General features: G+C 35.5%; 1 protein-coding gene across 1 annotated transcript in view; it reads right to left on the reverse strand.

The window, feature by feature from the left end:
• Nucleotides 1-299: 299 nt before the first annotated feature.
• LOC139890015 (uncharacterized) overlaps nt 300-27,052 on the reverse strand; it is a 29,748-nt gene continuing 2,995 nt past the window's right edge. Inside the window, exon 2 of the mRNA XM_071872921.1 lies at nt 300-614. Within this exon, the coding sequence (XP_071729022.1) occupies nt 300-614 (315 nt within the window). The remainder of the gene's footprint in view (nt 615-27,052) is intronic.

The following is a 27,052-nucleotide window of genomic DNA, read 5'->3' on the forward strand; positions in this document are numbered from 1 at the left end:
ATTATTATTATTATGCGGGTATACGGGCCAGGTAAACGAGTCTTTATTTAAACCCAGACCCGGACCCGAATATTTTTTGAAAATCAATCCCATACCCGGCATGAGACCCGTAGACCCGGATCAGATCCGGCCCAATTATGTCGGGTTTCGGTTTTTCCCGTCGGGTTCGGGCTTTTTTGCCATCCCTACTTCAACTACTAATTTTTTTAAATAACCATAACATTAAAAACCTTCTCATTAAAAATGAAAGAGTCCATCAAAATTAATTTAAGGTACACATTTGATAGTCACATATTAATTTAATTTAAGGTATGATATCTATTCAAAGGGTCTTTACGAGGAACCCTTTCATGGTACACTCTCCACGCATAATCTTCAAATGAAAACGAATTGAACAAACTATCTTCTTTCAATTCATCATCATCATCATTTCTGTTTTCATGGTTTTTGTCACCTTCTTTGCCAGTCACCGATCTCAGTTGAAGAGTAGAAACAGTACTTTCTAATGGTAGTGTCACCAAAAGGGACATCAATATGTTTGATGTGTTGTTATCTTCTTCCATATTTTGGGTCGGTTTTCCTCTAACTTTGTTCAATTTTCCGTTACTCCATACCTATATCAAGAAAGTCATACACTACATAAATTAAAAAAAAAATATCAGGGACGGTGACTCAATTTGATGTTAGGTGAGGCTTAGACACTAACTAAAAGGAAGGTCTTAGACGCTAACTAAAATAAAAAAATCATGTAGCCTAACAGGTTTTATATAGATTAAGATTCCATAATTGAGATTTCAACATGAGCTTACTAAGAAGTAAAAACCCATTACAGTTGGGCCAAAGCACTTCTAGGCTCTAGCTACCCTATTGTCTCCACCACTATTTAGCTATTAAAGGTTTATTAAAATAAAAATTAATCATCAATGAACCAAAATAATGTTAAAATGACAAATGAAGAAATCAAATTCAGTTTGATAGCAAATCTAGAATAGTTAGATGATGATCACTTTGAAATGTACTATTAATAAAATTAAACTAATTTCGACACACAAACTGCTATCTATTTTTATTAAATTACAAATCTATAATACATTTCGTGTTAAAACAACAATAAATGATGCCTTTAGAAGCGTATTAATGAGAATTAATATCAACACACAAACTGCTATCTATTTTTATTAAATTACAAATATCTTTTTATTTCTAAAGAATAAAAACTTACAGAGAACCAAAAACTTTCACTACTAAAGATGAAATAACTTATCAAAAAAGCAAAAGCAAGAGAAACAACCCCGATGTTGTTGGGTGTGACTTCGCTTTTATATACTAGTAGTTTTTTTTGGATTTTTTTGCCAAAACCGTATCTATCCCAAATCTCTTTATTGTACCCGTATGGTCAAACTATTTTTTTATGAAACACGTATAGCCGCATGTGGGAGATGCGGGATGGTAAAAAAAAAATGGGGGTACCGCATTTGGGAGATGGGGGATGCTGAAAAAACCTGCAAAAAGCTTGAAAAGCTGCGTGGGACATGATGTGAAGGGGTACCGCATGTATAAAGTCACGGAATGGAGTAAAGGAGGGGGAACCGCATCTGGGAAACCCGGAACCCCCTTGTGGACGTACCACATTCACCACAAACGGGACCCACATGTCAGCTACACTATACTCTACGTAAATTATTTCTGTTTGCTCTATATTTATGTTTGCTTGCATGTGACCAAAAAAATGAATATTTTCTATCCTACTTAAACTCACAGAACCATCAACCATTTACAGATTCTCATTTACACTATAAAATTATCAAGCATACATATATATATTCACACTATAAAATTATCAAGCATACATTTACACTATAAAATTATCAAGCAATGGCGGGAATACAAGTAAACGATCAACCACCAAACAACGAATTGTTGTGGTTACAAGCGACACGATAACATCGATCATTTAAAATATTTTCGGGTGCGAATGCTGGGAATCAGTTGAACGCGCGAAGAGCTAATAAATCTCTTTGGGATCACATTAAGACACTCTCAAGAAAACAAATACATCCAAGAGTCTTTGATTATATTCGTCAAGCGGGGTTAGCCGGTGTTTTCTCTACCGGTTTTCATAAGTTAGATCATGCACTAATTACTGCATTGGTTGAAAGGTGGCGTCCGGAGACACACACCTTTCACTTTCTAGTCGGTGAAGCAACCGTTACTTTACAAGATATTCAAGTTTTATGGGGTCTGCCCATAAATGGACAACCTATATCTGGAGTGTGGTTGTGTTGTGATAAGGAATGTTGGGTCGAATACTGTGAGTTAATGCTAGGTATTGAGGTAGAAGAAGAAGAAGTCTCTACTGGAAAAATAGTAATTGGCACGTTGGTTGAATTTTTGAAGTATCCGGTAGTCGAAACTGAAGAAGGTTATAAACAGAGAGCTAGATTGTACATTTTAATTATGCTTGCTGGGCATTTATTTTCGGATTCTAGCTCTCATGAGGTCCCGTTGAACTATGTGGCCAAATTTGAAGATTTTAGTGTTGAGGCCCGTAGAAGTTGGGGGACTGCAGTCTTAGCTTATTTGTATAGAAATTTGTGTAAAGCTACTGAAAATTCACGAAAGAAAGGTATACAAGGAGTTTTGTGGTTGTTACAGATTTGGGCATATGAAAGAATGCCGATCATTGCCCCAGCTCGTATTGAATGCCGCTACAACCTGACACACCCGTATGCAACTAGGTATTATTCAACTATATTTATATAACTTTATTTATTAATGCTTATATACGTAAATCTATTTAAATGTATATTTATCATACGCTTTTTTAAACATGCGTATATTAGGTGGAATGCAACCTTTAGCAATAAGAATACTCCAGCTCACTGTATTACAACAACCCGCTCAGCTTTCACTACATTAGCTGATGATCAGGTATAACTACGTATAATTAAATACTTATATATATATATATATATATATATATATATATATATAAATGTTGATTTTGTAACATTTGCTTATATTAAATATAGTCGATTGTGGCATTTTAAGACACCGTTAAATATTATTAATTTATATACCGTTGTCTACTATATATAAAATTATGTTGTATTTTCTTTACAGTTTATTTGGGAGCCTTATACATCAGATATTTTGAGTACACTCCCTGCCGAATATACACATGATAGGAATTTGTGGGTCTATATTGGCTGGATGTTTTTTTATTCTACCGTTGAACCCCACGTCCCACAAAGAGTATGTAGGCAGTTTGGTTTAATTCAGCAAATTCCGACTACTTTTTTTCTGCTTACACCGAATCAATACCGAGAACTACATGACATGACACTTAAGGGTAAAGCCGACATTGATTGGGTTGACAAACATCGATAATATATTGATTAATGGAACAACAGAGAGAGTTGTTTATATGAAGGGCAACGAGGTAGTAACACTACTAGTCAATATTATAAGGAATGGTACATTGCACGTACAGTTTTCAGCGTCTACAATCCAAGACGTCGAACACCTACCAGTCAATATCCTGAATGGGGAGCCCACCAATATTTTTATGTATGTAACATTTGTATATATTGTATATGTAAATAACATTTTTTATATAAGTACTAATGTTTATCTTGTAACTAATTCTCAGCGAGAAGGTATTCGCAAAATTCATGATAGGGCTTCAACGTTTGGTCAAAGTTACCCAGAAAGTCAACCAGCTATGTATGACTTTCAAAACCTTACACAACAGATGTTGGATTTTGGCCACAACAACCAAAATCATGTGTACTATAGTTCACAAGGTTTTCAGTTCCCAACTACTTATCGAGCCACTCCAACACCACCACCACAAAATTTCTACCAAACCAACCAAAGTACTTACCGGCCAACTCCAACCCCACCACCACAACATATCTACCAAACCAACTAGACTACTTACCGGCCCACTCCAACCCCAGCACAACAACATTACTACCAAACCAACCAAAATACTTTCCGGCCCAATCCAACCCCAACACCACAACATTCCTATCATACTAACCAGAATACTTACACTCCCATCCATATGCAAACGCTTGGAAGTAGTTCACATCATGAAGCTTCGGGTTCGGGTTTTAGGCTTTACAATAGTCCCATCCAAATGCCAAATATGGATAGTAGTTCACAACAAACTCCACTATCGATTAATCAAAATTATCGAGATGTTCATCTTTATGATGATGATGATGATGATGATGATGTTGATGATGATGATGATGATGATGATGATGATGAAGTGTTACGGGGCAATGAGCAATGACAAGTGTTACGGACGAGGTTGTGGAACGGGTAGTCATTATTAATTAATATGTAATATGTTTGTTTGTTGTCCACCATATCATTAATATATGTGTAATGATATGAATTGTTTATGTTATTAATATATTTGAATTGTTTGGGTGTAAGAACAAACAACAAACATTAAATAGACTTTAACAAACTAAAGACTTAAATAAACAACAAACATTAAATAAATAACAAACATTAAATTTGGATTCCACACTACTACAATATCCATCTACGAAGTTGATGCACCATCTATAGAGAAAATACTCGAAAGAAATTTAAACTTCAATGTAAGTTCAGAACCATCTTTGTAGTACATCTTTACCAAGTTCTTTTTAACAATGTTAAGACAACGAGTTGATCTATTTCCAGGTTGAAATACCGAACAATTTTGGATTACAAGAACACATCCAACACTTATACCCTTTACCTCTTCAAGTATTTTGTAATGTATAGCACCGGGAATAGAACCCGTTGTATCCTAAATATGAAAGTTAACTAATCAGTAACCATTTACAAATAATGCGTTCAAAGATTCAAATCATATCATATCATATCAAGGATCTTACTTTCAGCACTACTTTAAGATCACCCACCATATTGGGAACACAATACTTGATAACACCTACAACCTTTTCATTTATTTTGTATTTTCTACCACCACCAGCTAGTATACCACCTATATTTGAATCCCCTATAATTCAAAAGCATAAATAGTGACAAACTATATATATAAATCATTATCGTATGAACGAATAGTTGGGAAATAAAACGATCAATTTATTATTACCGCCCTCGGGATACGCCCAACTTGTTGCCAAAAGCCACAAGATTTGTTGAAAGCTATCATCATATTCAGCCTCTTCGATAACTTCCCTTATAAAATCTTGGGTAGACCTTGGATGATCACCCTCTTCAAATTCACCTTCATGCCTACGTCGTAGAGCGGACTGGATAATACCCACCTCACCTGGAATATTGTATCCAAGTTCAATGTATTCATGATGACATTTGTGAACTGGTAGTTGTGGTGGTGGTTGTGGTGGTGGTTGTGGTGGTGGTGGTGTTATGATTTGAGGTTCATATTGTGTTGGGTTGTCGAGAACTGGAAATAGTGTGGAGATTTTGTCTTCGGTTAAATTTGAAAGAAAATCATAATCATCATCCATTGATGGGTATGAATTTTCTTACCAAAGTTAAAATATATTTGTTGTGTTTATTAATCTACGTGACTGTATGTGTAACACCCCATCAAAATCCATTAACGGTGATGTTAACTCTGGTCCCAGTGCTTGGCTTGACTTCTATGTAACAGCAAAGTTATACAGCGGAAGCAAAAAGTACCTGAGAATAAACATGCTTAAAAAGTCAACACGAGGTTGAGTGAGCTCATAGGTTTGTCATAATTAATGATTTTGATAATAGTAATAGATCAAAAGATTTCAGTTTCCATAAATATCCTTACACCGCAGTGTAATAAAAAGATTCTACAACCATGGGCACCTGGTAACAGCCTTAACGATAATAATATAATAATGAATACCCCTGATGTCTATAGAGCACCGAATCAAGTGCGAAAAATACCCTCAAAGTACTAATCATCTATTGACTGCTAGCGCGACTAGCCCGGATGGGGTTGTAATCCCGATAGATCTATCAATAGGATTTGGGCCTACGGTACAGAGACCAATAGATTACGTTAACAAGCTAGGGGAATATTTGTGATTCTAACCCACGTAGAATTAAGTTTAATACTTGTATCGATTTTGTAAAACAGATATAAAACATTGCATGTATTCTCAACCCAAAAATATATATAAAAAGGGAACTATGAAAACTCACGATACGATACGATAGTTTGTAGTAAATATGCATAGGATGGCACTGAACAAGTGCAGAGTTGTCCTCAGATTCACGAACCTATATCAAGTATATATATTAACACATATACTCGTAATCGAATAAGTTTATATATGTTATTTCAATTGTTATATATTTCTGTAGTTATATATATATATATATATATATATATATATATATATATATATATATATATATATATATATATATATATATGTTTGATTGGTATTATATTAAAAATACCTAATTTGTTATATATGAATATTTATATAAAAATGTTAATATGTTTGATATATAATTATATGAAATATAATTGTAGTATATGAAATAGGTGTATTCAATGTACAAAATATTTATTTGTAAAAATAATAGTTTCGATAATAATGATTTACTAATAATTATAATAATAATGGTAATAATAGTAATTTTAATACAAATGATAGTTTTACTAATAATTATAAAGTAAAGATAATAGTTTTAATAATAGCATAAACGATAATTTTTATAAAAATGATAATAACAATAGTTCTTAATAAAAAAAATACTTATTTTACAATAATATGATAATGAAAATAATAATTTTTGATAATAATAATTGATACTAGTAATAATAATATATCTATAATAATTATGATAATAATAATCTTAATAATAATGATAATAATACTAAAGTAATAGTTTTAATCATAATGGTATTACTAATATAACCTAAATGATAATACTAGTGATAATACTAGTAATGATAACAATATTAATTATATTAGTGATGATAATAATACTAAATGATAATAATACTTAATTATAAGAATACTAACAAAAATAATACTAATATTTAATAATAACATTAATAAATATAATAGTAATAATAATAATTATTAATAATAATAATAATAATAATAATAATAATAATAATAATAATAATAATAATAATAATAATAATAATAATAATAATAATAATAATAATAATAAAATGAAGACTACCTTCCAAGCTTTTTCTAAAAAAAATTGCCCAAGACGGGATTCGAACCCGTGACCTCTCGCTAACCCGCAGACACCTCAAACCATCTGCTCTGCTACTTCTTTTCTGATTTAATATGTATCCTAATTTATTTAATATATTTCTGTTTTAACTGCTTTCTTCTTCATCAGTTTAATCTAGTCGACCAGAGTTATCCTTACACTAACCAATCATTTGATTGTTTGTTTTAGGACTTTCAAAATGAATTAAAATCAATATTAATTGAGTGTTTAAAAAAAAAACTGCTTCTACTTCAGTTCGCGAAAAAGAAAAAAAAACAAAATCGTGATTTTGAGATTTAGGCTGTTTTGGCTTATGATTAAAACATGGAATAGGTCACAAATCATCCATGTAAACTTTCTGAATTCTCAATTTATGTTAAAACATAAAAACGATTACGAATTTGATCGAAGAACAACCTTTGACTTTTGAAAACAGAAACTTTGGCTCGAAAATTAAGATTCGATACAATGAATTGGAATTTGAAAACTTGCAGAAAGATTAAATACGTGATTCCTAACATCACTGCATTTATGGATTTTGAAATGGATTTCGTTTCGAGTTTTTGACATAAAGAACCAAGAACAGGGGTTACGAAACTGTTTGAGGAAAAAAAATTAAATAAATAAATAAAAGGATTCTGTTTAATTCGATTACAAGCTGAGAATATTGATTGATATGTAGTAAATGTAAGTGGACAGATGCAAGTTGCAGACAAAATCGTGACCAGTAGATAAATAAAAAAAATATATAAAGCAGATTAAATACAAAAAAAAAATGGAAAGCAGGTGAGAAAAAATAAAAAATAAATATTGCACACGATTAAAAATTAAAAGCAGTTGGAGAAGATAAGAGATTTGGTACAAATAGTTTGACTTTTAATTTATTTGATATTAATAATTATAATAATAATACTAGTAATAATAATACTTTTAATACTAGTAATAGTAATTATAATAACAATAATTATAATAACATTAGTAACAATAATAATAAAGATAATAATAATTTTAATAATAATTATAATTATAATAATAATAATAATGATAATAGATAAGAATAATATGATATTACTAATACTAATAAATCTTAAATACTAAACATAATGATAATAATATAATTTATGTTAATGATATTAATAATAATATTAATATAACAATTATATGTTAACTTGTAATTTAATTTAATATAATATATTACATATTATTAATTAGGAAATATTTATGTATTATATAATAACATATATTGAGTATTTAATATTTTAACCTTTTATATATGTACTTTACAATATACAAATAATTTGTATAATAATAATTATGTATAGAATTCATATATATATATATATATATATATATATATATATATATATATATATAGCTATTTTTAATTATCAAGTCTTGTTACGTAGATAAATATATTAATTATAAATTCAGAGTATAACATTTAACATTTTGTTAATGTTTTTCTAGTTATTATATATGTACACACACATATAATCATATATTGCTGTTCGCGAATCGTCGGAATTAGTCGAAGGTTAATTAAAATCATGTAAAGATTTTGTTTAAATTAACTCAAAAATTTCCGGGTTGTCATAGTATGAGTATGATATGGTGTATGAGTGCGGTTTATATAGATAAAACTCCCAAACTGTACGTACCTAACCCAAATTATATTATTGTACCCGGATCTCCCACTTCCGGGATGTAATATTAAGACATTATGTTACTGCCAAAAGTCTGTGAAAAGCTGTCAAAGTTTAAGACTTAGAGCATTATATTACCTAACCCGCAAGTCCCACTTACGGGATGGGATTTAAAGACATTATTTTACTGTCAAAAGTCTGTGAAAAAGCTGTCAAAGTTTAACACTTAGAGCATTATATTACCTAACCCGCAAGTCCCACTTTCGGGATGGCATATTAAGACATTATTTTACTGTCAAAAGTCTGTGAAAAAGCTATCAAAAGCATTATTTTACCTAATCCGCAAGTCCCACTTCCGGGATGGCATTTTAAGACATTATTTTATTGTCAAAAGTCTGTGAAAAAGCTGTCATAGTTTAACACTAAGTGCATTATACCCCAAACAACTATATAGTTTTGCCACTATATATACTACACTCATTTATTAACAGATTACACCTCATCTACATCTGTACAACTTATATTTTTCCTAAACACCAACTTCTCCAGTTAAATATGAGTCAGTTATCTGTTTTATTAGAGGTTAATTACGGTGGTGAATTTGACCGTGAAGTGAAGACTTATTTCGAAGGTTGCCAAAGAGAGTATTGTGTTAACGTGCGCAACTATGAGTTATCGACTTTGCTTGCATTTCTTAAGGAAGACATACCTGTATAGCACAAACAGGTATGGTACTTCAAAGAAGACAACGTTCTCGCCACAGTTCTTAAAGATGAAGAAGATTAGAATGCTATGGTAGATCAAGCCATGACACGTAATGAAAAAATTAAGGTCTATATCGAATTTAGAGATGATAGCGCATATGTTGTTTCGACTGATGAGGAGGATGTACCAACTGGGCCATTTTACGACACTGATGGCATGTTTTATTCAGATTCTGACTAAGAATCTAGGAAAGTTGTCGTTGTTTTTAATGTTTAGATTAATATTGTGTTTCAGGTTAATTATGTAGTACTCTAAAAATATGTAATCGTCTTGGTGTTTATTAATAAAAGCGTTGTGTGAAAAAAATTAAAATGGCATTGACTATTTGTCAAACAGACTCTCAATGATTTTTCTAAAAAATGTTAAAGTTGGCAGTTTAGTCATTTTTGCTATATTTAAGTGTAACCAGGTAGGTGACAGATAATTAAAACACAACCACTACTAAGCTATACCAAGTAACTTTAATTTATAAAGGGTCTAGGTGCGTAATAGTATTCACCATTACTATCATACATCGTATCGAATTCAAGTGCGTCTTCAAAAACTCCAAATAAAACATACAACTCAATTTTTTCTGAAAGCACACACGCTTTCCCTACTAATGTATACCATTCTTCATCAAAACACATTGTTTCAGCAACTCCTTGTTTATAATAGTATATGTCCATTGAAACTGGATTCTCCGGCAACTTTTCTCGAAGAAACTCTATCAACTTCTCCATAGTAAAGCCGCAAACTTCTACATTATCAAACGTCATTTTCTCCCCTCCTGTTAATTTTGTATTATCATTCCATACAAAATCACAGCCATGATATACATCAATTGAAACATACTTTGGATCCATGGTACGTGTGTGTTTTTGTGTGTGAAGAAAATATGAGTGAGTTGCTTCAAAACAAGAATTGGACGTGTGCTTATATGGAAAAGTATGGTTTACTTAACCCGAATCTCCCATTTTCGGGATGGTATAATAAGAAACTACAAAACTGTCGAAAGTGACTGACAAAAGTCTGCCACAAAGCTGTCATTGTGCGTTATTTTACCTAACCCGGGTCTCCCACTTTCGGGATGTCAATATTCTGTCAAAAAGCTGAGAAAATTTAACATTTACTACATTATTGTACCTAACCCAGATCTCCCACTTTCGGGATGGTATATTAAGACATTATTTAACTGTCAAAAGTATGTCAAAAGCTGAAAAAGTTTAATCGTTATACATAAACTGAATCTCCCACTTTCGAGACCATCTCTTTTGGTTTTCTTCTTTATATACCAACACTTATTGGTCAAAAATTACAAGATAACACACAATTTACTCTTCACACTACTATGCCTACTCATGGTCAAATTCCAATTTCTCATAGGACAATCCTCGATGGGGGTTGTTTTTTAAGAGGGACTGAGCCCAGAGAACATCATGAAATAACGTACGAACAGTTTGAAGAATTATCATTATTATGTGTAATAAGGGACTTATTCCTTATTTAACCTGATAGTGTACGCGAGTTCTATCATAATTTTTCTTTTTCAAGAGAAGACAAAAATGTTAGGTTCATGTTGAATAGTCAACCATATTGCATGGACATGGCGACATTCAACAATGCTTTGGGCCTTCCAACGGGAGGTTTTCAAATTTACAATTCTACCACTCAAATTGATGGTGATCTTCTTGAGACACGTGTTGTTGGTGATACTTCTATTGAACATGTTGTCAACACATGTGTTGAAGATGAACGTCTAAACCTTTGTCTTAATACTAAAAAGATGTTTTTTGGTTTTCTTAGAGAAAATAAAATGAAAATATATACTATAATCCATAGCAACATAACTGGACGTCCACCATGTGCGATCAACGATTACTCAAACAAGGTGCTTCTAATTGAAGCTCTTATGATACACTGGATCACGAATGGTATACCTTTTGATGTCTGATACATCATGGTTAATTGGATGCAAGAAGCTAGGGAAAGCTCAAATTCTCCTTTACCTTTTGGTATGATGATCACAAAGTTATTCCGAAATCTTGGCATCTCAACATCGGGTTCGTATCGTATTCTCGAGAGGACTCGTCTAGTCTCCTAGTTTATGTTTGTGTTAACTTATATTTTAGTTTATGTTTGTGTTTTTTAAGTTTCTATATGTATTGTATTATCTATGTTTTAGATGTATTATCTTATGTATTATCTATGTTATAAATGTTTGTCGGAACAAATAATGAAAGTAATTTTCTTGTCTTTATGATAACATCACGTTTGTTAAAAGATATAGTACACGAACAATGAATTATTAGTACACAAATACAAATACAAAAGCATACATTTATCCTCTATTTGGACATGAATTTCTGTTATGTCCTTCTCCACCACAAACTCGATAGGTTGGACGTTTCCTTATTCTGTTTCCAGGTTCATCCATCTCATTTCTATACCGTCGCGATCGTCTCCTACCCTTATATGTTATCAATTTGACTGGATCTGCCCTAATAACAGTGCTTGAGTGTCCCCAATAAATAACATCTCGTAGTGGAGCAAATTTACCCTTATACTAATTTGCCCACCTTTTTGTTCAGAACATACTGCTCACAAGAGTCTTTGGATCTTCATCTCGATGTCCACAAGCAGCAATGATGTGAGAGCAAGGAATTCTTTGATTCTGCCATCTTCCACATGAACACTTTCCTGCTTTGATTTGCACAATGAATTCATTTCCTCCATCTCCTATTCTTTCTCCAATTGTATGAACATTATACACACCTTCTTCGACATTGTAGACTGTTACAGTATGGTTCGCTGCCCTTGTTTCACGGAATTGATATAGTTTCCAATATTTTCTAGCCAATGGTGCATTCCATTCCCTCGCATAATCATATTGCTCGATGAAGTGTTTTCTAGTGTAATCAAAAGTTTATTCGATACATGCTTTGATTGGCATCAACCGAGCATAACGCAATACGTTATTAAGTGACTCGGCTATGTTTGTCGTAAGGTTACCCCAACGACGATGATCTTTATCTCTAAATAGGGACCACGTTTTTGGATCGATGTCCTTTAAATGCTGCCAAGCTTCTGTTTTAATACCTTTAATCTTTCTAACTGTCCAACGATAAATGGTGCTTTGAGTAGTGGACCCGACTGTCCAACATAATCTCTTCAACTGATGGTCCTTGAATCGGCTGTTGAAGTTGATACGAATATTTCGTAAACAGTAACGATGATGCCAACCAGGAATTTGGCTTACGGCATTAAGAATTCCTTGATGGCGGTCTGAAATAACACACAACTCCCTTGGATTATGATATTGCTCAATTACATCATATATATCTATCGCAATATCACTAAAAATGCTCTATATTCGAAGATAATGAAGATGATCTACAAGGGATATGTCAAGATGCGCGAATTTGTATCGGAAGAGTAGTTTGCAAAGAATTTCGATGATTTATGACATCGGTTGATCCCGATACGAGTTAGTATCAAGATAGCACTCTAAAATGATAAAACAAGGCTTCCGTTATATAAAAGTTCGTCCAAATGAGCTAATATTAAAAAGAAACGAAACAGTGCCTAAAAGCCTACCAGGACGCCGTCTAGGGTCCAGGGACGCCGTCCTGGCTTGCTAACTGGGACGCCGTTTTGAATTTCGGGACGCCGTCTTGTTCATTTAACCGGGACGCCGTCCTGCCTTTTAGGACGACGTCCCAAAGTAGGTGTGACCGAACTTTCTGCTTTTTACCTAATTTCTCCACCTTAAAATGTCAGTTTTGGGGACTGTTTTCATAGAGTTACGTACAGAGAAGTTTAGAGACGATTTTCAGGAGCATCTTGGAGAATTCCATCCTCTTTGAAGAGGCCAAAGATCAAAGCATCATCCATCAACATCTTCTTCATCCAAGAACTCTTGTTCTTGTAGGTTATATACTTGTTCTCAGAAATGATTTCAGTTTATAATTTGAGTGAATTGTTGTCTGTTACAATGATTATTGGCTAGTTTCATTAATGTTTGTCTAGATTAATAACCAAGGTATTGGATGTAATCTTGTTGATTGAATGTATTATGTGTGTTAGATTGAAGCTTGAATAGAGAACCATGCTTATTGTTGTTAAAACCATTTGTATCTAGTTAATTGATATGTTGTTGATAAAGAGAACTCTTGTTGATGTATCATATTGATTTACAATCAACTTGTCTTAGATTGATTGTTTGCTAAACCGGACCAAGGGGGTAAACTAGATTAAAACGGTTAGACAAAATAGGAATGAATTGTGTAGAGCGAACGCAAAGGCAATTGTTATTCAAGTCTTTAATCTTGTTGATCAACTAGTCACAAACGAAAAGGTCTAAGTTATAGGGAACCCTCGCTTAGTAATTCTAGTTTGAATATTTGCTAAAGAGAACTCTTGGCGAGTCGATTTAGGTGATTAGCATGCTTATAGTTATTTGATTACAAATACAAGAACTATAGTGAAAAGGGAACCCTTGAGCTTGTTATTGTATTTGCGTGTTTATTCGAGAGAACTCTTAGTAAAACCTATTAGATAACTACACACATAATCATTCAATCAGGGCTTAATATCTAATTTACATCCAATACCGAGGGTAAAATATCTAGATGAACATTTCCTCTCTTTGATTTAATTCAAAACCTATCTTACTTGCTTTATTTGCATTTATTTGCATTTTATAAACCAAAAGACTAAAAATATTGTTTTTACATTTAACCTTCTTTGATTTGGCTAAATCGCTAAAACAGCCACAAAACATAAAACTTGTACTTTTACTTTAATTAACTTAGTTAATCATAATATAGTTTCTAATTCTAGTTTGACTGATATACTGTCCTTGGAACGATACACGGATTTTACCATTATCTATACTACTACACGATCGGGTACACTGCCCGTTAGTGTGTAGCAATCTTTAAAACCGGTATTTTCCTTAAGATAAATTATAGACACGATTTCGCACATCAAGTTTTTGGCGCCGCTGCCGGGGACAGTTTTGTGTCAAAATAGGATTATTAACTAATTTGTGATTAAGTAGTTTCTTAATTATTTTAAATTATTAATAGTTTTTGATTTTTAATTTTGTAGAATCGGTATGTGTGATAGTTTTTGTTAGTTGTGTGATTGGCAGATTATAGGTTGCATATGCCACATACCCGAAGTTCAGAATCTCCATTATTTACACCATTGACAGAACCGGATAGAAAGCTTGGTAGAATTCCAAAAGAAGTGCTTGATATTTTTGAATCTTCATCAAAGCAGGAAACTTTTGATTCAGAATCAAGTACCACCAAGCCTAGATATTCAGACTTTGGTAAACCAGTTCAACCACCAAATTTTGAAATGGAAGGAGAAAGACCGTTGGTACAAAGACAATCAATGGCAGAAAGGATGAAAGCGACGCGAACCGGACAAGGTAGTGCTATTACTCCGCTCACGGGTGAGGTAAATTTTGAAATTAAAGGACCTATTCTTCAAATGATTAATAATAGGTGTCAATTTAGTGGCGGTCCTAATGAAGACGCAAACGAACATATTCGTCTCTTTGAAGAGATATGTCTTCTTTTCAAATTAAAACCAGAAACTGACCAGGCTATATTTCTAAGACTTTTCCCGTGGACACTCCACGGGGAAGCAAGAAGTTGGTTAGATTCATTAGTCGAGGCTACGATAAGAACATGGGATAGTATGATGGAAAAATTTCTTAAGAAATATTTTCCAGCATCTAAGTCAGCGAGACTCCAACAGGAGATTACCCAGTTCTGTCAAAAGCCTATGGAAACCTTGTACGAAGCATGGAATAGATTTTCCAAAATGCTTAGAGGTTGTCCAAACCATGGTTTGGATACCTTTCAACAGGTTCAAATCTTCTATAAGGGTTGCGAAGTTGCAACCCGAATTTCCATTGATCAAGCATCCGGAGGTTCAATTATGGACAAAACCGAGCAAGAGGCTTATGAGATAATCGAGAAATTAGCCGATTATTCTCATGAGTGGCATCAAGAACGCCCAATTACTCGAAATGCTCAAGTCCAAAGCGCCGGTGCTTATGATGACTTCAGCTCCCTAGGTGTAAAAATAGACGGTGTTGTCCGAAACATGGACAAAATCACAAAAGAAATCCATAGTATGAAAGTAGGTTGTGAATACTGTGGTGGTCTACACTTAGGTAAAGATTGTGATGCCGGGTTAACCATGGCTCAAAAAGAAGAAGTGGCTTTTGTAAGCCAAAGAAATAATAACCAGTTTCAGGGTAGAGCCCAATTTAACCGTAACTTTAACAACCCCTACAACCCTCAAAGTCAAAATTCTAATTTTCAACAAGGGTCAAGTAGTGGGTTCCAACAACAAACTCCGGGTTATTATCAAAAACCCCAACAGGAGGAGAAAAAGTCAAATTTAGAGAGTATGTTGGAAAAGTTAATAGCATCACAAACTCAGCTTGTCACCAACATTAATCAAACCAACGAGAAAAACGAACATCAGTTTCGTAACCAACAAGCATCAATCCAAAATTTGGAAAAACAAATGAGTGGTTTAGCCAATTTACTGAGTGAGAGAAAACCCGGTAGTTTACCGGGCGATACCAGCAAGAACCCCAGAAATGAGCACGCCAATGTTATCACCACACGGAGTGGTTTGGCGTATGATGCTCCAAAAATGCCCGAAAATTCTGATTTCAGGGTTCCATTGAACCAAAACGATGAACCGGTTAAGGAGCCGGAAAAAGTGGTTGAAAAGGAAGAACGGGAAAAACCTGTAGTGAAACCATATCAACCACCGCTCCCATTCCCAAGAAAACAACAACAAGAAAGGCTGGAAGCCGAAAGACTAAAATTTCTAGATATGTTCAAACAGATAAACATAAACATGCCTTTTATTGATGTTATCTCCGGAATGCCAAAGTATGCTAAGTTTCTAAAAGACTTACTTACTAACCGAAAGAAGATGGAAAGCGTTTCATCAGTAACCTTAAATGCTAGATGTTCCGCGCTTGTGTCTAACACACTTCCTGAAAAGCTTCAAGATCCGGGTAGTTTTACTATTCCATGTCTAATGGGTGACCTTGATTGCATGAGGGCATTAGCCGATTTGGGGGCTAGTATCAATTTAATGCCCTATTCAATTTACCTTAAATTAAACCCTGGAGAACTCAAAACCACACGAATGGCTATTCAACTAGCCGATCGCTCTATAAAATTCCCTCGAGGAATAATAGAGAATTTGTTAGTTAAGACCGGGAATCTGATTTTCCCGGCTGACTTTGTGGTTTTAGACATGGAAGTTGATGAGAGAATACCAATTATTTTGGGTAGGCCATTTTTAAATACTGCTCGATGTGTCATTGATGTTTATGACCAGCAGTTGACCCTTAGAATTGGTGAAGCTAGTGCGACTTTTGCAATTGACAAGTCATTGAAATATCCCGAATCTTCGGATGATACTTGTTATTTTATGCAAGGCATAGATTCGCATTATGAGTTCTTGCAGGAATCTCCCGAATCGGATGAAACAGGTGTATACGATTTGGCAAATGGAGATGATGAATTCACCGAAGAAGAAATGGATGTGATGGCCACATTTTTGATGGCCAATGAGTGTGAACCAACTGAAGAGGAAATAGAAACCCTGAGTAAGGATAGCGAGTACCGGAGTCGATCCTCAATTGAGGAACCTCCCATTTTGGAGCTTAAACCGCTCCCTGATCATCTTGAGTACGCTTTCCTTCAGGAAGATTCAAAGCTTCCGGTAATTATTTCCTCACTTCTCTCTCAAAATGAGAAAGAACGTCTTGTTTCCTTGCTACAGGCCCACAAACCGGCCATTGCATGGAAAATCCATGATATAAAAGGAATTAGTCCTTCTTATTGCACGCACAAGATCTTAATGGAAGAGAATTCCAAACCAGTGGTGCAACGTCAAAGGAGACTAAATCCTCATATGCAAGATGTTGTAAAGAAGGAAATCATTAAATTGCTAGATGCGGGTCTAATCTACCCGATTTCAGACAGTCCGTGGATAAGCCCGATTCATTGTGTTCCTAAAAAGGGTGGTATAACTGTTACCACCAATGATAAGGACGAGCTTATCACAACACGAACTGTTACGGGGTGGCGGGTTTGTATAGATTATCGAAAGTTAAACGAAGCCACAAGAAAAGACCATTTTCCTCTACCATTTATTGATCAAATGTTAGAGAGACTTGCAGGAAATAGCTTTTATTGTTTCCTAGATGGTTTTTCGGGGTACTTTCAAATTCCCATCTCCCCCGAAGATCAAGAAAAGACTACCTTCACGTGTCCCTATGGCACCTTCTCATATCGCCGAATGCCCTTTGGTTTATGTAATGCTCCTGCGACATTCCAAAGGTGTATGATGGCCATTTTCCACGATATGATTGAGGATTGCATGGAAGTGTTCATGGACGACTTTTCAGTCTTCGGTGACACTTTTGATTCATGCCTTCTAAATTTGGAGAAAATGCTAATCAGGTGTGAGAAGTCGAACTTAGTGCTAAATTGGGAGAAATGCCACTTTATGGTTAAAGAAGGCATTGTCTTAGGGCACAAAATCTCAAGTGTTGGTATTCAGGTGGATCCAGCAAAGGTTGACGTCATCGCCAACCTTCCACCTCCTTCAAACGTAAAGGGTGTGAGAAGCTTTCTTGGGCATGCCGGGTTCTACCGGCGATTTGTTAAGGATTTTTCAAAAATTGCAACGCCATTAAATAAACTTCTTGAAAAAGATGCACCCTTTGTTTTCACAAGTGAATGCACTAAGGCATTCAAAATTTTAAAAGAGAAACTTGTCAACGCACCAATCATCATAGCTCCAAATTGGTCATTACCATTCGAGCTAATGTGTGATGCATCGGATTTTGCGGTTGGTTCAGTTTTGGGCCAACGGGTTGAGAAACGTTTTCAACCCATTTATTATGCAAGCAAGACTTTACAAGGAGCCCAATTAAATTACACAACAACAGAAAAAGAGCTCCTTGCGATCGTCTTTTCCTTTGACAAATTCCGATCTTATCTTGTCCTATCAAAGACTGTTGTCTTCACTGATCATTCTGCATTAAAATATCTTTTCTCTAAGCCGGATGCAAAACCTCGATTGTTAAGGTGGGTCTTGCTTTTGCAAGAATTTGATATCGAGATTAAGGACAAGAAAGGTGCAGAAAATCTTGCAGCGGACCATCTTTCTAGACTCGAAAATCCCAATCTTGAAGTACTCCATGAATCGAGTATTAAAGATGATTTTCCCGGAGAATTCCTAATGAGAGTAGAGAAGGTGGAGGATCCGTGGTTTGTTGACTTCGCCAATTATATTGTTGGAGGGTACCTAGAAACTGGTTGGTCACATCAGAAAAGAAAGAAATTCTTTAGTGACCTAAAATACTATTTTTGGGAAGACCCTTATTTATTCAGGCGATGTGCGGATGGAATTATTCGCAGGTGTGTTTCGGGGAAGGAATGCACCGAAATTCTGCTTGACTGTCACCGTGGTCCAACAGGTGGGCACTTTGGTCCCCAAATTACGGGGAAGAAAGTTTACGAGGCCGGTTTCTATTGGCCTACAATATTCAAAGATGCCTACGCTGTTTGCAAGGCTTGTGACGCGTGCCAACGGGCGGGTCAAATAACTAAACGGGATGAAATGCCTCAACAAAGCATCCAAGTATGCGAGGTGTTCGATGTTTGGGGAATTGACTTTATGGGCCCCTTTCCAAAATCTCACTCTTATCTCTACATACTTGTCGCCATAGATTATGTGTCTAAATGGGCGGAGGCAAAGCCTCTACCAACAAATGATGGCCGAGTAGTAGTAAATTTTTTGATGGAGCTTTTCTCTAGATTTGGCACGCCTAAAGCTCTAATAAGTGACCGGGGCACCCACTTTTGCAATAAGCAAATGGAAAAGGTGTTGAAAAGATATGGAGTAATCCATAAAATTTCAACATCCTATCATCCTCAGACGAGTGGGCAAGTAGAAAACACCAACCGGTCATTAAAACGCATATTAGAGAAGACCGTTGGTGCTAATCCAAAAGAGTGGTCCAACAAGTTATATGATGCATTGTGGGCATTTCGCACGGCCTACAAAACACCGATTGGAACTACTCCTTTCCGTATGGTATACGGAAAAGCATGCCATCTCCCGTTGGAGATTGAACATAAAGCTCATTGGGCATTAAGGGCATGCAACTTGGATTACAAAGAAGCGGGTCGGTTACGTTTGACCCAATTGAATGAATTAGACGAGTTGAGGCTTGAAGCCTATGACAACTCTCTAATTTACAAGGAAAAGACGAAACAATGGCACGACAAACGGTTGAAACACCCGAAAGAATTCATGGAAGGAGACCGTGTCCTTGTTTATAACTCTCGTTTTAAGTTATCGCCAGGAAAGCTAAAGTCCCGATGGACGGGACCATATGTGGTTAAAAGAGTGTACCCTTATGGTACAATTGAAATAGTGAACTGGAAAGGCGATACTTTTAAAGTGAATGGCCACCGGGTCAAAAACTACGTTGATGGTCCCCTGGAAATTGAGGATGAGGTTAGCCTCAACTTCAACAAAAACGCTTAAATCAAAACGGGGACGAGTTGGGTGAACGACTCGTAAAAAAGGTTCACCATTGTAATTAGGTTTGTTTTGTGTGTATTATAAATTTTTGTTTGGTACAAAACGATTACCGGATGACCTCGAAACGCAAACGACTCAAAATTGCAGATCAGTGGGTTTTAGTTATACGGGACGCCGTCCCAAATGCCAAAGACGCCGTCCCGGTTTTCAGATCAAGACGCCGTCTAGTTTGCTAAACGCCGTCCCGGATATCGTATCAAGACGCCGTCCCTCATTTAAAGACGCCGTCCCGGACCCCTGTTTCAGAAAAAAAAATACGTGTTTTTATACCCTTACCACTTATTTCCTATCCCCAAAACACATTCTATCTATTTCTCTCTGCCCAAAAACCGAACCACTCTCAAGAACCCTAAATTTCTACATCAAATTCGTGATTTCCTCTTCAATTTCAAGCCTCTAATCATGAACTTCTGGGTATGGATTCTACATTTCTTCACTTTTCTTTATCAATTACTTACATTGTATGTTTATATATATCAATTGGTTAAAGATTAGTGTGGGGTGTTTGATTTGCTTGATTATTGTGAAGATTAACATGCCTTAGATTGTTTTAATTGCCCTAATGTGTTTATTTTGCAAAGATTACATGTTCTTTAGGGTTTGTTCATGATGCTAGGGTTTGTAAAATTTAAATCCGAATTTTGAGTGTCTAATTCATGATGTTGGGTTAATGATTATGATTCTTGTGAAGTAATTGATTGTGTTGATGATGTTGATGTCAATTTGGCCGGGTCGTTTTTGAAAGTTAGTGAATTGCTAAGCATATTGTGAATTGTAATGAAATTTTGAAGTATGTATGCTTGTTTTTCACATGTATGGGCCTGTTGAATCAATTTAATAGAATGGAATGCCATAATGTATGTTGTTATAAGGTCATTTGAGCTAAAAATTGTGAAAAATTGTATTATGATTAGTGTTGAATATGTTTAGAATGCAAAGTTAAATGCTATGACCTATGACACAACATACTTGAATCTTTTAAGTCCTATGTTTGTGTTACATTGTGATGTTATGATTTTCATTTTTGAAAGTGTATTAATGAATTCAAGTTGACTTTGGTTGACTCTGGTATAAACTTGTGAACGTGCACTTTTGTGTAAATGAATCATACTACTTTTGAACTAGGAATTGAGTGATTAATCTCTCCTGCTATTCGGTTATATTTTGGCTAACATTAACACAACGGTTTCTATGTTCTTTTGGTTTTGTGTTTAATGTTTTGCAGGGACAAACAAGCAGGGGAGGACCGGCGCCTAAAAGGGGAAGACCATCAGGTTTAGCTCCACCAAGACAACCACCACCACCACAAGAACAACCTCATTCATCATCTTCTTCGGGAGAAGAAGAAGGGGAGGATCTCAATGATCCTAGGGTTTGGTTAAATCAGGTACAGAATGACGATGACTACACCGAAACCTTTGAAAGAATAAACCGCAGGCCCATTAATGCTACTTGGTATTTCATTTGGGGGCCATTGGAGGAGGCGGGCATGCGCCGACATGTTACTAATCTACTCGCCATTCCATACAATAGAGTAGTAGCCCACGCCTGGGAACATCTTTTTAGCATTAATGAACCAATCTACCCGGTGCTTCTTAAAGAATTCTACTCTACAATGCGGTTTAGCAATGTAGCCGATTATTTATCCGCTGAGTTTCTACGGTTTCGTCTTGGAGGCCAAGACAGGGGTTTGAGCAGTTTTCAAGTGTGTAGAATTTTGGGTATTTTTGAGGAACTCACCGACACACAGTTAGGTGAGTACTTGAGGGCTTCGGATTACGTTGGCCGACATCAGTTTGATGATACCTCTTATTGGCGCCGAATCTGTAAGCTAAATATTGCGCCGGCTCATTTTCGATCAAGCAAACATCGGTACAATGAAATCGCAGCCCGAGATGATAAGCTGCTTCACCGACTCATTGCATGTACTTTTAATGCAAGGATAGAGGGTAATGAGAAGGTGAAAACCTTAGATTTGTGGATTATGGATCAGATCAAGCGGGGGGCCTATACCGATATTCCTGGGTTAATCGGTAACTATTTTCTTTCCATTGCTACCGAGACGCGGGTACGGAAGCCACTTTTGGGGGGGCACTACATAACCCGATTTGCTCGACACTTTAACATTGATTTCGACAGATTACAGGAATTACCGAGTATAATGAAACCTTTGAAAAAGGTTTTTTATATTAATGCCGAAATCATTATGAAAGACAGAAATGGGCATTTGGTCCCCTTTGTGGCAGCAGGTGCAGGTGGCGCGAGTAGCAGTGGTGTTCAACAGGAACAGCAGCAGCAAGAGGAGGCAGAAATGGAGGCACAGACCAATGTTGATGAACAGGTTCCGTGGCATCCGTCCCAATCAAGTTGGGACAGTTTGGTTGGTAGTGTTAATAATATGAGGTTGAGCCCGAACGAACAAAGGATGCACAACGATCGAATGTGGGATAGTCAGCAGCGAATGGAGCAACGACAGATTGCTCAAGTGCACGATCAGGGATGGATGAGTTATGGTATTGATTGGAATAACCATAACTCAGAGTTGTTTTATTCCAACCCCGAGCAGTACTATGGGACGACACGTCTGACACCCCAATATTACACGGATCCTCAAAACCCACCTCCGCCTCACCCGATTTATGATAATACCGCTGCGTTGCAGGATGCTCGGAACAGATTTGAGCAGCAATATCCACAGGGACGCCCGTACAGAGATGGTTCGGGTAATTATTTTTGGCCGTTTGATAACTAGGCCTGCGTGCCTATTTGATCATTTTGTACTTTGGTTTGAGACTATTTTATTTGTGTGATGTATTTTGATACAATTTCGGTTTGTAATAATATACTAATGTGTGGTTTGATAAACGGATGTGGTTGTAAAAACACCGTTATTTTTATATGCTTTGTGTGGTTTGTTTATTTGTGCAGCATGATTGAACTTCCAAGACTGGCATTAAGTTCAGCGACATTTGATATTATGATGTGTGTATGATGATAATCGCGGACTAGACGATGTTCTTATGCTGGCAGTAAGTTCAGCGGCATCCGTCTACTTGTTCCACGATTTACAGGTTAAAAATTGGAAATTTCTACAATCACCCTATCACTTTGCCCTCTAAATTTAAACCTTTTTCTGATTTCATGCAATGAGGGCCTTGCATGATCTCAAGTGTGGGGTGGGGAGTAGAAATTTATTGGGAACTCGTTTTACTAAAAATAAGGCGTTAAAGGCAAAATAACTTATAAAATTGATTTTAAAATTTATAGACGGATTAAGATCAGGTTTAACAACCGAATTTCCATCATAAATATAAATTTTTAAAGATATTTTATAAATTTAATTGATTATAAGCTTATATAAAAATTTTTTAAAATTTTCAAGCAGCCTTAAAAACGATTAAAAGCCCGAAAAACATTTTATACACATTATGGTCTTAAAATTTAGAAAACAAATGTTGTTTTGCATTTTAAATTATTAATAGTCTTTGAAGTTGCTCCATCATTCAATTATTTGAATGAAAATCCTACTAGTTTAGTAAGCTAACGAGTAGGTCACTTGTACCAAAACGAGTGTAAACCGTGAGAGAGCGGTGATTGTATAGCGTGGTCGGAAACCGGATCTCGCGCCAGATCGAAAACCTTAAGGACGATCCTCATTGTTTCTCCTAACAAGGACAATGTTGCGTCCGACCACCTCTTATGACCAATAGGATGTATCTATTCCATCCTAAAGGGAGTCAAGTCTCCCGAACGACACACTTGCTGATTTATTTCAGAAGTTGTAGTCCAGACCAGTTGTAGGGTGACGAAAAGTCTTGAAAAGTCATTGCTAAAATCGACTGGAAATCTACCAGGCCTCAACATCAAACAGGGAAACTGGTAGTCAAAGCTTATCTCAATGAGGGAGATTTGCTAGCCAAATGGGAAGCGCACCATGATACACAAATTGTCAGTGATTGATCAGATTCCCAGTGGATAACCTCCGGAAAGGTAATATATCAGCTTTTAAGCCTGATAAACTTCAATCTTTATGATTGACTTAACGGATTAGACGATTACCTCATAATTGTCAATGATATCCGGACGTAATGTGTATCCTCCTAAGCACATTATTTTCTACCAACATCTTGTAATGTTAGGTACCGTGGGAGGGATTGGCTTGACCAATAGCGGGAAACCCGCACTCATTTTTCAAAATTAAGAAAATCCGACAAAATCGGAAAACGTGTCTAGTATTTAAAAACTAGCATGATATTTTCAAAACCTTAAAACGTTTTCATCAAGGTCCTGATTTCCCTAGGATCAAATTTTTCGGATACTTGGCTCAAATCTCCCAAAAATGTGTGTGTGTGTTTCCATTGTGCATAAAGCGTGCGTGTGATTTCAATAAAAGTATACTATACTTAAAGCATGTGTTTCCATAGTGTATATAGCGTGAGTGTGTTACTTAAAGCGTGTGTTTCATATAGTGTGAGTTGTGTTTCATATCTACGTGTGTGTTTCGTGTGCTCCGAGTGATTCATGTAATGTATGTAATCTATATTGTGTGATTATGATTGTGTTCTACTTTGTAACGAAAGAATTGCTTGAGGACAAGCAAGGTTTAAGTGTGGGGTGTTTTGATATTGCTCAATTACATCATATATATCTATCGCAATATCACTAAAAATGCTCTATATTCGAAGATAATGAAGATGATCTACAAGGGATATGTCAAGATGCGCGAATTTGTATCGGAAGAGTAGTTTGCAAAGAATTTCGATGATTTATGACATCGGTTGATCCCGATACGAGTTAGTATCAAGATAGCACTCTAAAATGATAAAACAAGGCTTCCGTTATATAAAAGTTCGTCCAAATGAGCTAATATTAAAAAGAAACGAAACAGTGCCTAAAAGCCTACCAGGACGCCGTCTAGGGTCCAGGGACGCCGTCCTGGCTTGCTAACTGGGACGCCGTTTTGAATTTCGGGACGCCGTCTTGTTCATTTAACCGGGACGCCGTCCTGCCTTTTAGGACGACGTCCCAAAGTAGGTGTGACCGAACTTTCTGCTTTTTACCTAATTTCTCCACCTTAAAATGTCAGTTTTGGGGACTGTTTTCATAGAGTTACGTACAGAGAAGTTTAGAGACGATTTTCAGGAGCATCTTGGAGAATTCCATCCTCTTTGAAGAGGCCAAAGATCAAAGCATCATCCATCAACATCTTCTTCATCCAAGAACTCTTGTTCTTGTAGGTTATATACTTGTTCTCAGAAATGATTTCAGTTTATAATTTGAGTGAATTGTTGTCTGTTACAATGATTATTGGCTAGTTTCATTAATGTTTGTCTAGATTAATAACCAAGGTATTGGATGTAATCTTGTTGATTGAATGTATTATGTGTGTTAGATTGAAGCTTGAATAGAGAACCATGCTTATTGTTGTTAAAACCATTTGTATCTAGTTAATTGATATGTTGTTGATAAAGAGAACTCTTGTTGATGTATCATATTGATTTACAATCAACTTGTCTTAGATTGATTGTTTGCTAAACCGGACCAAGGGGGTAAACTAGATTAAAACGGTTAGACAAAATAGGAATGAATTGTGTAGAGCGAACGCAAAGGCAATTGTTATTCAAGTCTTTAATCTTGTTGATCAACTAGTCACAAACGAAAAGGTCTAAGTTATAGGGAACCCTCGCTTAGTAATTCTAGTTTGAATATTTGCTAAAGAGAACTCTTGGCGAGTCGATTTAGGTGATTAGCATGCTTATAGTTATTTGATTACAAATACAAGAACTATAGTGAAAAGGGAACCCTTGAGCTTGTTATTGTATTTGCGTGTTTATTCGAGAGAACTCTTAGTAAAACCTATTAGATAACTACACACATAATCATTCAATCAGGGCTTAATATCTAATTTACATCCAATACCGAGGGTAAAATATCTAGATGAACATTTCCTCTCTTTGATTTAATTCAAAACCTATCTTACTTGCTTTATTTGCATTTATTTGCATTTTATAAACCAAAAGACTAAAAATATTGTTTTTACATTTAACCTTCTTTGATTTGGCTAAATCGTTAAAACAGCCACAAAACATAAAACTTGTACTTTTACTTTAATTAACTTAGTTAATCATAATATAGTTTCTAATTCTAGTTTGACTGATATACTGTCCTTGGAACGATACACGGATTTTACCATTATCTATACTACTACACGATCGGGTACACTGCCCGTTAGTGTGTAGCAATCTTTAAAACCGGTATTTTCCTTAAGATAAATTATAGACACGATTTCGCACATCAGATTACGTGAGGCAACATGAATTCTGAATAGATGCAAAAACCATGACCAACTTTCGTTACTTTCTTTATCAACCATTGCAAATGCAACAAGCAGTATATGCCCGTTAGCATTTTTTGTAACCGCCGTAAGCAACTTACCCTTGTAGCTGCCTTTCAAATGTGTGCCATCGACACAAATCATAGGGATGCACATATTAAATGCTCTAATTGACGGGCCAAATGCCCAAAATACAAACTTGAATGTAAACGCCTAGCTCGTACTTTGTGGGCCATGCTCAAACCTTACAATGGTCTCTGGGTTAGTATGCTCTAATTCATCTATATACCTAGGCAACTTAGCAAAGTTACTCTCCCATGTTCCAAAAATTCGTTCGATAGCAATCCGCCTTGCATTCCATGCCTTAGCATAACTGACGTCCACATTCCAAGTATCTTTTATGTGTGCTTGGATGTGCTTAACGGGATAAGCCATGTTTGCATTGACTTGA

Source organism: Rutidosis leptorrhynchoides, chromosome 2, assembly GCF_046630445.1.
Source record: "Rutidosis leptorrhynchoides isolate AG116_Rl617_1_P2 chromosome 2, CSIRO_AGI_Rlap_v1, whole genome shotgun sequence".
Taxonomy (NCBI): domain Eukaryota; kingdom Viridiplantae; phylum Streptophyta; class Magnoliopsida; order Asterales; family Asteraceae; genus Rutidosis; species Rutidosis leptorrhynchoides.